Source organism: Olea europaea, unplaced genomic scaffold, assembly GCF_002742605.1.
Source record: "Olea europaea var. sylvestris unplaced genomic scaffold, O_europaea_v1 scaffold1224, whole genome shotgun sequence".
NCBI lineage: Eukaryota > Viridiplantae > Streptophyta > Magnoliopsida > Lamiales > Oleaceae > Olea > Olea europaea.
The window spans coordinates 123142-136231 of NW_019229669.1; the positions used below are offsets into that span (position 1 = coordinate 123142).

The 13090-nt window shown below is 35.5% G+C and overlaps 1 protein-coding gene across 1 annotated transcript; it reads left to right on the plus strand.

Moving 5' to 3' along the window:
• The first annotated feature begins 1353 nt into the window (after window positions 1–1353).
• LOC111374270 lies at window positions 1354–13090 on the plus strand. Its single transcript, XM_022996926.1, has 5 exons — window positions 1354–1841; window positions 4459–4665; window positions 5976–6156; window positions 11981–12150; window positions 12772–13090. Exons 1-5 carry the CDS (start codon window positions 1650–1652, stop codon window positions 12886–12888), a joined length of 867 nt encoding a protein of 288 aa, XP_022852694.1. The 5' UTR covers window positions 1354–1649; the 3' UTR covers window positions 12889–13090.

Consider the following 13090-nt stretch of genomic DNA (forward strand, 5'->3'; position numbering starts at 1 on the left):
GGATGAATGTTGCCAATTCATCGTGACAGATCAGATTCAATAAATTGATATCATGGTTAACTGTTGGAACAAATGCTGATGAGTATAATTGCACCTCTTAAAAATGACATAAAGACAATAAAGCAAGTTTTAAGGTTAGGGATGCATACTGTTGACAAGTAATGAGGGTTCGATGTGCATAATCAATACAAGACTAAAGACGGGTAGAGAACAAAAAGTGACACCTCTCTTATCTGCTCCAACAGATGATGTGAAATGCACACTCATTCAGCAAATTAGCTTGGATAATTATAAATCTAACCAAATTGAGGATAAATCAATCGACCTTATATAACAAAGAAGTTGCTTCCGTCGCATTAAAAGTTTGAATGCTTCATTGGTGCTTTCTATTCATCCAAGACGATTAGCATGAGAACGGAACTCACCCTTCTCAGAGTGAGCCACTTGAATACCTACTAACATATTTGTATCAGCTTCTTCCTATAGAGACATTGAATTCGGTCAATTAAGAAATAATAATAGCAAAAATGGCGTCTTTAATGCATGAAAATGATACTAATAATGAAGACAAGCTAGGAGATTGTAACCGTCCCCTTTAGAGGAAGAATAAGTTTATATTCCCACGTGGACCTAGAGCATCCAAGAATTACATCAAAGCTCCTGGTTTCTTTGGGGAAAACAAAACAAGAAAGAAGCTCATTCTTAACATTTGATTGGCCTACCATCTGAAAGAGATCCAAACTGAAGTCAACTTGTAAATTGAATACTTGATGAGTTTCATAATCGTGCTATCTATGTAGAAGACAAAGGAAATTTACCTTTTCAGTCTAGAATCTAGGTGTCAACACAAAAAAGTATCGAAGATAGTCTAATCGTTTGGTTATGTTCTACAAGTGTGGCTTTAGCGTGCCTTTATGTTTACAAGGAATTTTGTTCTAATCCACGAGAATTGTTACTGTAATCAAGTATTTTTATTCCTAATTTCTTTTAGTAATGAAGCTTCCATCATTCTTTTTTTCTTGGTTATCTTAAAATTATTTGATTCACTAGACTTTCCAACAGTTCAAATTATCTTCTTTGTCAACTCATCTCTTCACCAAACAGATTCCAATTCATCGAGGTAGGGGAAAGGAAAATCAAAATGCAAAAAATAAACCCTAGACAAATAAAATTGCCTACAATTCCATAAAATTCAATATTAGAAAAATTGAAGAAGAATGATATAATTTACCTCAAAGTGAAAGGAAAGCAACAGAGATTTTTTAAGAGCACTTATGATTTGGGACTTTTAACTAGTTCAGACAAAGAAAACGTGTTTATATGACAGCGCTTTCCTCTAAATGCGAAAAAACGCAATACCTAAAAACGAGAGAGAAGTCTGTATGCGAGAAGTGATTCCGAAAACAAAAAACTGCTCTGCTTATCAATTTCGACAGCAATTTGTCTCCAGCATCCGTAAAAGTGAAAGATTCAAAATTTCCCATTTTTTTACTTCGTATAATGAGGTTGAAATTAACATCAACGGAACCCTAACCCCCACCCCTCGAAATCTGTACTACGATGGTGAAGGACTGGTGGACCTACAATGACGATCCTTTTTTATTTTTGAAATTAAATATTGTTGATGATTCTTGGATTGTGACGTGTGAATGGAATCGAAGAAGCCTGCTGTGAAGGTGAAAGAAGAGAAGCAGAAGGGACAAGAAGATCAAAAACCGAAAGTAATAGAATGGGAGGATTGCGAGCAGGAGCTGGCGCGACTCTGTAGTTTGACATCCGCACTTGAAGAAGCGATTCGCAAGAAAAATAATCTTGAACAGAAACTCAATTCCCTTAAACAAGTATGCACTTCATCCCAAATCTTTTTGTTCTTTCGTTTAAAATTTTATGATTGGGAAATCATAGTAAATCTGTTATATTATTCTTCTGTTGATGATTTGGATGGAAATGTCCCTTTTTTCATTTTTATTTATTTATTATTATTTTTTTTTTTTGGGAGGGGGGGGGGGGGGGGGGTTAAGAACAATTTATGCTCTTAGAATTTATGTTAAGTTCATGAAATTTTTTTGTTATGTTATTAGAAATTGAAGTAAAAGTTTTTAATTATTTTCTTTGTGTCAAAATTGAACCATTGGACCATGACTAGTGACTCTACCCAAGAAAATTTTGTGAGCATCATGGTTTTCGAAAATATTAGTTAAATAGTAAGAAATATTGTAATTTTTTAGGTATATAATGAATTTTATGATGAAAAGTTTTTAAAAGTCCTTTAAAATCTTTAAACGTGATAAGTTTTATTTTTATTGTGTTTGGAAATTATATTAGTCGTGATAGTTGTTCCATTATCAATGATATATTTTTGGGAGCCCTATGATTGAGTTGTAACCTGAGGTATATTTGTGGGTTAACTTCAATGAAAACCAGATACCACTCTTTTCTAATATATAACCAACAATTAGTATTGATTGGCTATGGTTGATATTTGATAGAGTAATGCTATTTGAGACTCACTACTGTCATAGTCGCCTACGGTTAGTGATTTGCTGTATTAATGTGGTAGTTTTTTTTATTGTCTTATTCATTAAATTACTAACCGTTACATGTATGACACGTAGGGCTGTAAATAGCATTATTCTATTTGATATCATTCTTTAACATAACTATTTCATTTTTATAGTTTACGAAATTGAACTCACAATTTCCTTTTCACGTGGTTTTATGCCTAAAGAGTGGTACGTTGATTATTAAATGTAAATAGGAGAAAACATAGGATTTGGTTTTCGAGCTAGTTTAATTGGGCTCTGTGTTATATAATCTACTCGGATTGACTTTTGCGAATCCAAGATAAAGTATTTGTCGTTCTATTTAGGAGTTTGAAGCTTGTAATAAACTTGCAGAAAACTTGCAGATGGTAAAGGGTCAAAACTGATTTCAAAAGTTTTAAATAGACCACAAGACCAATTTAAGTAATCAAAGGTTTTTCTTAAACTATGGTTGAAATATTTGATATGATAGATATGCAAAAATTCCTATGGTGAAAACTACAAACCCAAGCAATATGCTTCTTAACGAGGAATTTAGATTTTCTATAATAATTAGAATAGTCTATTCCATTAAATTATGGTCAAAACAATTTAATTCAAATTCCCCTGCCAAATTAAGATAAGGTGTTAGTTATATCTTGCTACTTGTACTCAGTTATGCGAGGCATTGGCATGACTCAGGGGCACCCTAAGTTGGTGTTGATATTTTGGGTAAACATGACTAAAAGGAATGATAAACACTTGTTAAATACCCAAGCTTTTAGTTTCCTTTTGCTTTAACTGGATGTCTTTCGTTTCCCGGTGTGCTCAATTTTGTGAAGCTATTTATATGGGTGTATGTATTAGGATTTGACTGTAGATAGCATTTTAAGTAAACAACAATTGCACTTCTATAACCACCATGGAATAACAACCGACCAGTTTGTACGGTGGTATAATGGAGGGATAACACTTGTTGAAAATGGTTAGATAAAACGTGTAAATGACCAGTTTTACAGCAATTAATGTTCCTTTTATAAAATTGCTAGTGTGTCAAAAGTTGTCAATGCAATCATGTTTCTATACGGTTTGCAGAACTGCAAGATATCTAACACTAAAATATATCATTTTATATTTCTGCTTTGATATTTTCAATTTATCATATATCATTCTGCTGATCAGAATCAAGAAGATGTCACATTGTGCAAATCATTATGAATGGAACAGCAACTTTGTGATCTTTTTGCAATGTTATTTGCTCATTTTTGTTTAGAAAAGTGACGTGAGTTAGTGTTTTATCCTTTAAGCAGTTGACTGGTAGCCGAAAAGAAGTATTATTTATGATTGAAACTGCTGCTGATATTTTTTCGAACAGAATATACAGTAAGAAAAGTAAATTGATTTGAATTGTTCTCATCTTTTGTCTTAACCCTTATTTGAGTCCCATTTTTCTATCAAAATACATCTTATTTAAGAGTGATTTGACACCATTTCAACCACAAATATTTCAATAAAATAATATTACATGCAAACCCAAAAATTTTCCTTATTTTTTAACCACACATTTTCTATCATAACACTATTTCAAAATGCATTTTTTTTTTTTGGATAAAAATGGGGCTCAAACAACCCCTTAATGATTGTTATGGTTTTTGTTGTGATTGCAATTTGTTTGATATATCTAAATAAAGTCACCATAATTACTGGTGCTGGTATTTTAAAAAAGTTTCCCCTGTAGTCATTGAACGAAAGAGTTTGCAATTTAGTGTTAGTTTCATTTACTTGCTATGATCTTACTCGTTATTAGTTGAAAAGAATATTTATCTCAAGAAGTATAGAAGAGACTGCTCTTATTCCCTTCTATTCTACTATTGCTTTAATAAAATTGTTCACTTTTATAATTTCCATGCTTTATGATTACTTTTAATGTGCACAGGTAGAAACCCAAACATTAAGCCGGACCAATGAGCTTGATGAGATGCATGAAAAGTTGGAATCTGGTAAATTGGTGATGGGAAACATGTCAATGCATTCAAAGGTTGTAGAGGAGAAAGTAAGAAAGCAGGAGGAGCAACTTAGTTCGGAAATTAGATCTTTATTGGTTGCTGGAGCTGCTCTTTCTGCTCCCAGCAAACGCATGCAGGTAATCTGTCTATATAAGTGACTAAGCTTTTCTTGACCACTTCTTCTTTCCTCAACTGTAGCTTAGCACTTGGGTATTGGTTCTTCTCTTATCACTTGACTTGTTTTGAATTTGCCGAGAAGCTTGAGATCAAGCTATGCTCTTTCATTGTGTCTATTTTCTGTCAGTATCTATTTTACCACACTCTAGAGGCTGTATTTATGACAGCTCATTGTCACTATCTCCCAGATTCATGACATGGAGCTGGTTATTTCTTTAAAGTGAATATGATGGGGATAAGTTCTCTATAGCTCCATAATTTTAAAGTAATGCTATTTTTAATAGCTTGGTTCCTGCCTATTTGAAAAGCTGTACAGGGAGCGTGGAGCCATGTATTGGTGTATGTACCTATGGTGCTGTTCTTATTGGCTTTTTGAGGGTTCTTGAAAAGCATGGAGTGGACATGATTAATTAGTATGCGAACCATCAATATTTTTTTTTTATCTTTCGAGGTGATGACTAAAGATAACTATTTCTCACGTAATTGATTAATAATTGGAGTGGCTAATTTATGACTTTTTCATAAAATTAAATCTTCTATCCTCATATCATCACGTAGCTTTCTAAAAGAAAATTTATTGTCAATTCATTTTTGTGGCTTCTGAATGGTTGCCACAATTTCTTTTCGTAATTCAAGTTGTGTGCAGAAAATTTAGTAGTGATGTAAAATTGACAATTAGGTCTCTGCTTCATCTTTTGGAATTTTAGATTTTCAGCTAAAACTTAAAGTTCAAATTTGTTTTTGTCAAAAAGCAACTTCCTTTCCCATATGTGTTTAAGCCCCTGTTTAATATGGGCTACATTACGTGCACAGAATTAATTATTATTTAGTTAACAAAATTACACAGTTCATTCATATTCCTTATGGGTTATGGAATTGGAATGATTGTTTCGATTACAAGTGGTTGGGATTGTATTATTTGTAGATATAGAAAGTGTAAGGCTCCTAGTTGGGGGAGTGCTTGTTGAAAGTGATTGCATTACTGTATTTACTACTTATTTTGTTACGCTACAGCTACTCTTGACCTCCATTTTGTAATATCGCATCTTCTCTGGATTAAGCATATAAGCCATTTTTTGAAGCATCTTGAGTCTTTTATATTTACTTCCTGGTAGTTCTATTTTGTTATTTCACAGTTATTTATAGAAACTTTTTATCACCATATGCTGTTGAAAGTCTTCCTCTTTTATCATAAAATTTAAATTTTAAATTTTTGCATCAGTATTAAAAATTACTTTTGCACATCTGAAATCAACTTACTTCAATGCAGGACTCAAATAGATCACCTACTGGAGAAAAAGGTTATGTTCATCTCAAAAACTTGCAGAAGTCATTAAGATTGAGACAGCGATATATGGTATCACAAGTTTCACTGCTTTATCCTGTGAAGGTTGTAATTGGACGTGCTCCTGAGCAAGAACTTGAATCTTTCACTAGCAGTATCAAATCAGGTAATGGATCTTATATTTAGTTAGAGTGCGAAAAATTGTTGATGTATCATGTAGATGAATACATTTCTTCGTTTACTGAACCACGAATAAGCCAATAACTTGCTTCAACTGTTGGACAGATGATATATGTTTATTTAACTCGGTTGCAAGCTTTCTTGCGAGTCAAATATACTAAAGAAGAAAGTCTACTTATATTTTTCTGCGGTCACTCTTCATTTTCTACCTCGCGAAGAATAAATCTAGGTCATATGCCTAAATGACAGAGAAATTTATGAATCCATTATATGAAATACCCAATTATTTGAATACGGAAACATAATAATGACTGGTAACACAGCTATATCATTTATAAATTTGCTTGTATCCCTTCCACATATGCCTCATTTGTAGGATAGAGATGATAATTTTTGTTACGGAGTTGTTGCTGCGAAGTTACATTTATCTGGATCCAACATTTTAGTGTAAATGATGTTGAGGGTTGAAGTCATCTTTGCTTTTCTCGTCATGTTATTTTCTATAAAATTGAAGGAAAGAGCTTTGCATGTTTTATCATGGTCTGCATGATTGTGTGTACTAGGGTACCCAAAATTTTAGAAACTTGGTAGTTATTTTTTTTACGTGCCAATGCCCATTAGTCGCAATAATATGACTAAGACATGTAGTTTCTGGTTGCATTTGCTGATATTGTCTCATCTTATGTTATATTGAAGAAGAAAAGGATAAATATTTGTGACCATCTATATACTTGTGCGGGATTGCAAGTGTGTTCTTATTGCATTCAAAGTGTCTTATTTATTGGGGTTTTTGATGTAGCATAGGTTAATAATCCAGAACTTGTAAAAGTTGAAAGAAAAGCAATAGAAGAAGCAGAACACATACAGTAGAGAAATTGCTAGGGGAGAAGGAGAGAAGGGAGAGAGAAGGGAAGGGCGGTGGAAGTTTGCCACAATCAGTTTTCATTTCATGCCATCAAATCTGCCCCCCATGCATAGAGAGTTGCAAACTTTATACAAAACAAAGTATAAAAAGGGCTTGGGCCAGTCCAAAACATGATACAAGCCCAAAAACAAAATAAAAGGCTTGGGCAAGCCCAAAACATAATACATGTCCAAATCAAATACTAACTAAATAGTCCAAGCTAGATGTCCTCATCAACTCTCTCGGGGTGGGAGAAAAACTCGACTTTGTCGAGGGAATAACTCATAAAAGGCTCCAGTCAGTTGCCCAACCATAAGCTGAGTGGTTGGACAAACCTCTTCCTACGCCCATATACGCGTGTGATAGGTGGTCTGGCCAATGGAAGATCCTGTTGACTCCTATAAAGCTCCAACAAGTCAGGATCAAGCTGTTGGAGTGTCTCTCTAGATATCCATATGCAATCAGAGTCAGGTCGTCCTATCCAATGAACAAGAAAGCACTGAATTTCTTCATCTAAAATAGCATCAATCTTACCTTTGGATATTGTGACAGGGGGTGTTGAAGTAGGGGTAGCAATAGGTTCAGGTTGAAAGTCAACAGATGGGGGTAGAAAAGGGTTATCAGAGGGCTTAAAATGGCCTTTATAAGCAACTAAATCCTCAAGATTGAAAGTAGAATGGTAGCCAAACTGTGATGGAAGATCAATGACATACGCATTTGGATCAACACGCTTTAAAATTTTAAAAGGACCAGCGCTACGGGCTTGCAATTTGGAAGCAGATCCAGATGGACGTCGTTCCGGTCTAATTCAGATCATCACATAATCCCTAATTTTAAATTCAACGTATCGTTTATGCAAATTAGCTCGAAATTTATATGATGCATTACTTGCCTCTAGTTGTTTATTGATCTTAATATGCAAGTCACGAAGATATTGTACAAATACCTCAGCTGACACAGACACATTAGCATGTGGGGACATAGGGATAAGGTCTAAAGGCTTCCTAGGTTTATAACCATGAACAACTTCAAAATGACTCATGCCTAAAGACCGATTCATAGAACTGTTATATGCAATTTGGGCTATCGGAAGGATTAAATCCCAGTTTCTCAGATTTTCCTGAACTAGACATCTTAATAGGTTACCAAGACTGCGATTAACAACTTCAGTTTGACCATCAGTCTGAGGATGATACGTAGTGGAAAATTTCAACTTGGTGCCAACCATGTGCCATAAGGTTATCCAGAAGTGGCTAGTGAATCGAACATTCCTATCTGACACAATGGTCTTAGGAAGGCCATACAATTTAACAATCTCATTAAAGTACAGCCTAGCAACCTTAGACGCATCTGAAATCTTGCTGCAAGGGATAAAGTGGGCCATTTTCGAGAGACGATCCACTATAACAAAAATAGAATCATGTTTCTTTGGAGTATGTGGGAGTCCTAGTACAAAATCCATACTGACGTCTTGCCGAGGACAACTAGGGACGGGAAGAGGTGTGTAAAGACCAGTGTTTTGTCTCTTTTGTTTAGCCAACTGTCAAGTGTTACAAGCACTAACAATCTTAGCTACATCTGTCTTCAAACAAGGCCAATAAAATTGACGTTCAACCTCTTCGATTGTTTTATCACGCGTAAAATGCCCAGCCAGGCCTCCCGCATGACTTTCCCAAACTATAAAATCTCGGACTGAAGTCCGAGGGATGCACAATTCATTGGACCTAAAAAGATAACCATCCTCTAGACGAAAATCACCAGTAGCATCCAATCGTCCACTTTGCAACGCAAGGAAAATGTCCTTGAAATCGGGACATGACTCATAATTTTCTTTGAGTTGTTCAAAACCTATGACTTTGACACTCATATTGGTTAAAAGTGAAATGTGGCGACTTAAAGCATCCGTCGCTTGATTTTCACTGCCCTTTTTATGCTTCAAAACAAAAGAGTAGGCCTGCAAATACTCGATCCAACGACCATGCTTAGCATTCAACCTCTTTTGGGAATTAAGGTGGCGAAGTGCCTCATGGTCCGAATAAAAAACAAATTCTTGGGGCAACAAGTAATGACGCCAATAGTGTAAAGCTTGTACGACTGCATACAACTCCTTGTCATAAGTCGAGTATCGTCGTTTAATTTCTCACTGAAATAAGCAATAGGGTGGCGCTCTTGGCTCAAAACTCCACCTATCCCTACTCTAGAGGCATCACATTCTACCTCAAAAACTTTGGAAAAATCGAAATTTATTCGTGAGAGTCTAAGTCCTTGTGCGGTTCCCGCCCTTTTGACTCCTAAGAAAGATGGTTATTGGAGAATGTGTGTTGATAGTCGTGCCATCAATAAGATCACAGTGAAGTATCGTTTTCCAATCCCTAGACTTGATGATATGTTGGACATGATGGTCGGTGCAATGATATTTTCTAAGATTGATTTAAAGAGTGGGTACCATCAAATTAGGATTCGTTCAAGTGACGAATGGAAGACTGCCTTTAAAACAAAGGATGGTCTTTATGAGTGGTTGGTCATGCCTTTTGGGCTAACCAATGCCCCGAGTACTTTTATGAGGGTAACGACACAAGCTTTGTGACCATTCATGGGTAAATTCCTTATTGTCTACTTTGATGACATTCTCGTGTACAGTAAAATTAGGGAACAACATAGAGATCATCTCATGCGGGTTTGTTCTATCCTTCGCACTACAAGCCTGTATGCTAATATGAAGAAATGTTCTTTCTTCACAGATAAAGTTGTATTTTTAGGTTTTATTATCTCCACGACAGGAGTGTCTGCTGACCCTGCAAAGATTCAGGCCATTGTTTGTTGGCCTGAGCCCAAGACTATACATGATGTTCGGAGTTTTTATGGTTTAGCTACCTTTTATTGTCGTTTCATTAAAGGGTTTAGCACGATCATGGCTCCTATTACGAAGTGCATGAAAAGAGGGGAATTTTATTGGTCCCACGAAGCGGCCAAAGCATTTAAGCTAGTTAAGAGGCGAATGACAGAAGCTCCAGTCATGTTCAGTAGGATTCATTCTATAATGAAGTAAATTTGGAAGAGACGATCCAGGGACAAGATCTATAGCATGTTGAATGTCCCATAAAGGGGGCAATAAATCAGGGAGGTCTTCAGGAAAAACATCTCGAAACTCTTGAAGAACTGATTGGACCTCATCAGGGTTTAATATTGGAGATTCCGATGGAACTTCCATGACGACCACGGCAAACACAACAGAATCCTCTTTAAGTGTACACTCAAATTCTGTAGAGCTAATCATATGTAACCCTTTTCGTTCCACAATTTTCTAGGTTTGTTGTGAGTCAACAAGTTTTGGCGGTAAAGGATTCAGGTGAATCTTCTTCCCATTGAACACAAAGGAACACGAATTTGATCGACCATAGATAATGACATCTAAATCGAACAACCAGGGTCGACCAAGAATGACGTGTCCGACGTCTATGGGAATGACGTCGCACCATATATGATCTTTGTATTCAAGAAATTGGATAGAAACCAAACAACGCTCGTTTACGGCAATAGAAGAAGTGTTAATCCAAGAGACGCTATAAGGTTGAGGGTGTGGGACTGGCTGTAATCCAAGACGGAACACCGTAGCCACAGAAACTACATTAATGCATCTACCACTATCCACAATGATTTTACAACCCTTGTTATTGATCTTTATATAAGTATGAAAAATGGCATGACAATGCCAGTCATCAGCATCTTTAGGGTGAGTAAAGGTACAACGTACAACACTTAGCCACGAGGAGTCGGGGACAGAGGTCACAAAATCTAGATCTATAGGGAAGGTTCGAATGAACCTAACAAGGTATCATCAATATCATCCAAATTGTTAAACTCTTCAAACTTAGGTTCATAGATTTGATCTTCTAATGACTCACCTTCTACATCTTTTCGTTCCTCAATGACTAAAGCTCGACTAGGACATCTAGATACGATATGACCAAAGCCTTTACAATTGAAGCACTGTAGGCGGGAAGAAGTTTTTGGAATTTCGGGAGCTTTATCCTTATTTTCCAACACAAGGGGGGACATTAGATGGGGGAAGCCCTAGGAGGGACTTAACAGGCAGAGGTGGGACGGATGAAACGGAAGGACTATAGTCAACACGCCTTCCATATGGAGTCTTAGTGACCAACTCCTAATTTTGGACTAAAGAATAAGCATGATCAAGGATAGTGACACCTCGGAGTATAAGCTCACGCCTAAGATCATCTTTTAGGTCCTGTCTAAACCTACTCAAAGTCATTGTCTCATCCTCAACAACATGACATCGCATTCGAAATTCATCAAATTGAGTAACATAGTTAGTCACTGGTCGATTTCCCTGTGTAAGGGTATTTCAACAGTGTTTTGATATCATTTCAACTACACATTCTTCAATAAAATAATATTACACGTAAATCCAAAAATTTTCCTTATTTTTTAATCACACATTTCCCATTAATACACTATTCAAAAATTCATTCTACTCCAAAAAATGGGGCTCAAACAAGGGCATTAGAAGGAGGTTAAGAGATCTTCGATTGCCTTGGGATATAGCACATGTGCTTTATTCCTCTTTGCCTGGCATAATTTTATCAACTCATGTATCTTTTCAAGTGTAATCTGCTTTAGTTCGATGAATTGTGATAGGACATCGTAAATAAATGGGGAGTTGTTATACATTATCACTTTTGTCATCAACTTGGCACTTAGTTTACACCTGTTTTGGATTTCAATGATCTTTATTGGATTATTGCATTGCTGTAGGCATTAGCTAATTGCCGGAGCACTAATTGCAATTTAATGTCTATTAATCATGATGGCTTGTTATTTATGTAGGCTGTTTCACTCATTGCTTCTTATTTACAAGTTCCTTTGCGTTACCCTTTACGGCTAGGAGGTTCTCGATCATATATACGTGATTATGCACCTGCAATTGATCATTCAATGTCCAGTTCAGACTCTTATTCAGTAAGTTTGACAAGTTTGAAGCTGGTCGAATTCCCTCTCTTTATAGAAGGGCAAGACTTCACAAGAGCAGCCTATGCTGTGTTCTTGTTAAATAAGGTATGTAGCACTTCTTAATTTTTTAGTGTCAAACCATATTGAAACATATTCATAATTTTTGGAGTATTATAAGACAGTCTACTAATGATCTTACATAAATTTTCTGTTATACAAGGCTTAGAGTTTGGCATATAAATTTTTCTTGTTAAATTTGTACCGGTCCCCATTTTTGTGCTTTTGCTCATGAGTGTTGATTCCTTTACTGATGTGTAGATCTAGATGGTGGTGTGAGCTCATTACTCAGCTTCTGAATTTTTCTGTACCTATCCTTTAGCGGATATTCTTACTTAAATTAAGTAGAAGATTTTACTGGACTGTAGTTACAAAAATAATTTGTTAAAATAATAATAGTATCTACTTTTTGTAACTGCATTTGATTATTGAGAGGATCTCTGGAGTAGATGATGAATATTATACCAACATTTATCTTCTTCAATCCACGAACATGATTTTTATTAAATGCGAAATTTTATGACTAACCTATTATAGATGACATTGGATTTATTCATATCCAATTTTGATCTCTGCAGACAATCTGCAATCGACTTCATCACAAATTACATTGCTATTTTTGTGCCATATCGATGACCTTTTCTATGTTAATCGATGACCTTTTTGTAGGATTTAGAGCAGCTCCTGAATTTTATTGGAGTGAAGAGCTTAGGGCCATGCTATGTTCTTGCTAATTTGAAGGAGCTTTTGAGGACCATCCTTTCTTCAGAATATATAGAGATGTAAGTTTGAAATGTTAGAATTGATTGTTAGTTTTTGTAAATGGACTGATTGTATTCTAATTTCTTATAGAGGTGCCAATTTTTTAAGAAGCACCTTTTGAAATGTTAGAATTGATTGTTAGTTTTTGTAAATGGACTGATTGTATTCTAATTTCTTATAGACGTGCCAATTTTTTAAGAAGCACCTTGGCATAAATCTTGGTCCA

What these genes read in the sequence shown, in the direction of transcription:
- LOC111374270 (XM_022996926.1), top strand. Translation starts at nt 1,650, where the DNA reads ATGGAATCGAAGAAGCCTGCTGTGAAGGTGAAAGAAGAGAAGCAGAAG. An exon ending in AACTCAATTCCCTTAAACAA is followed by an intron (nt 1,842 to 4,458) that starts GTATGCACTTCA and finishes TAATGTGCACAG; the next exon opens with GTAGAAACCCAAACATTAAG. An exon ending in CTGTGTTCTTGTTAAATAAG is followed by an intron (nt 12,151 to 12,771) that starts GTATGTAGCACT and finishes ACCTTTTTGTAG; the next exon opens with GATTTAGAGCAGCTCCTGAA.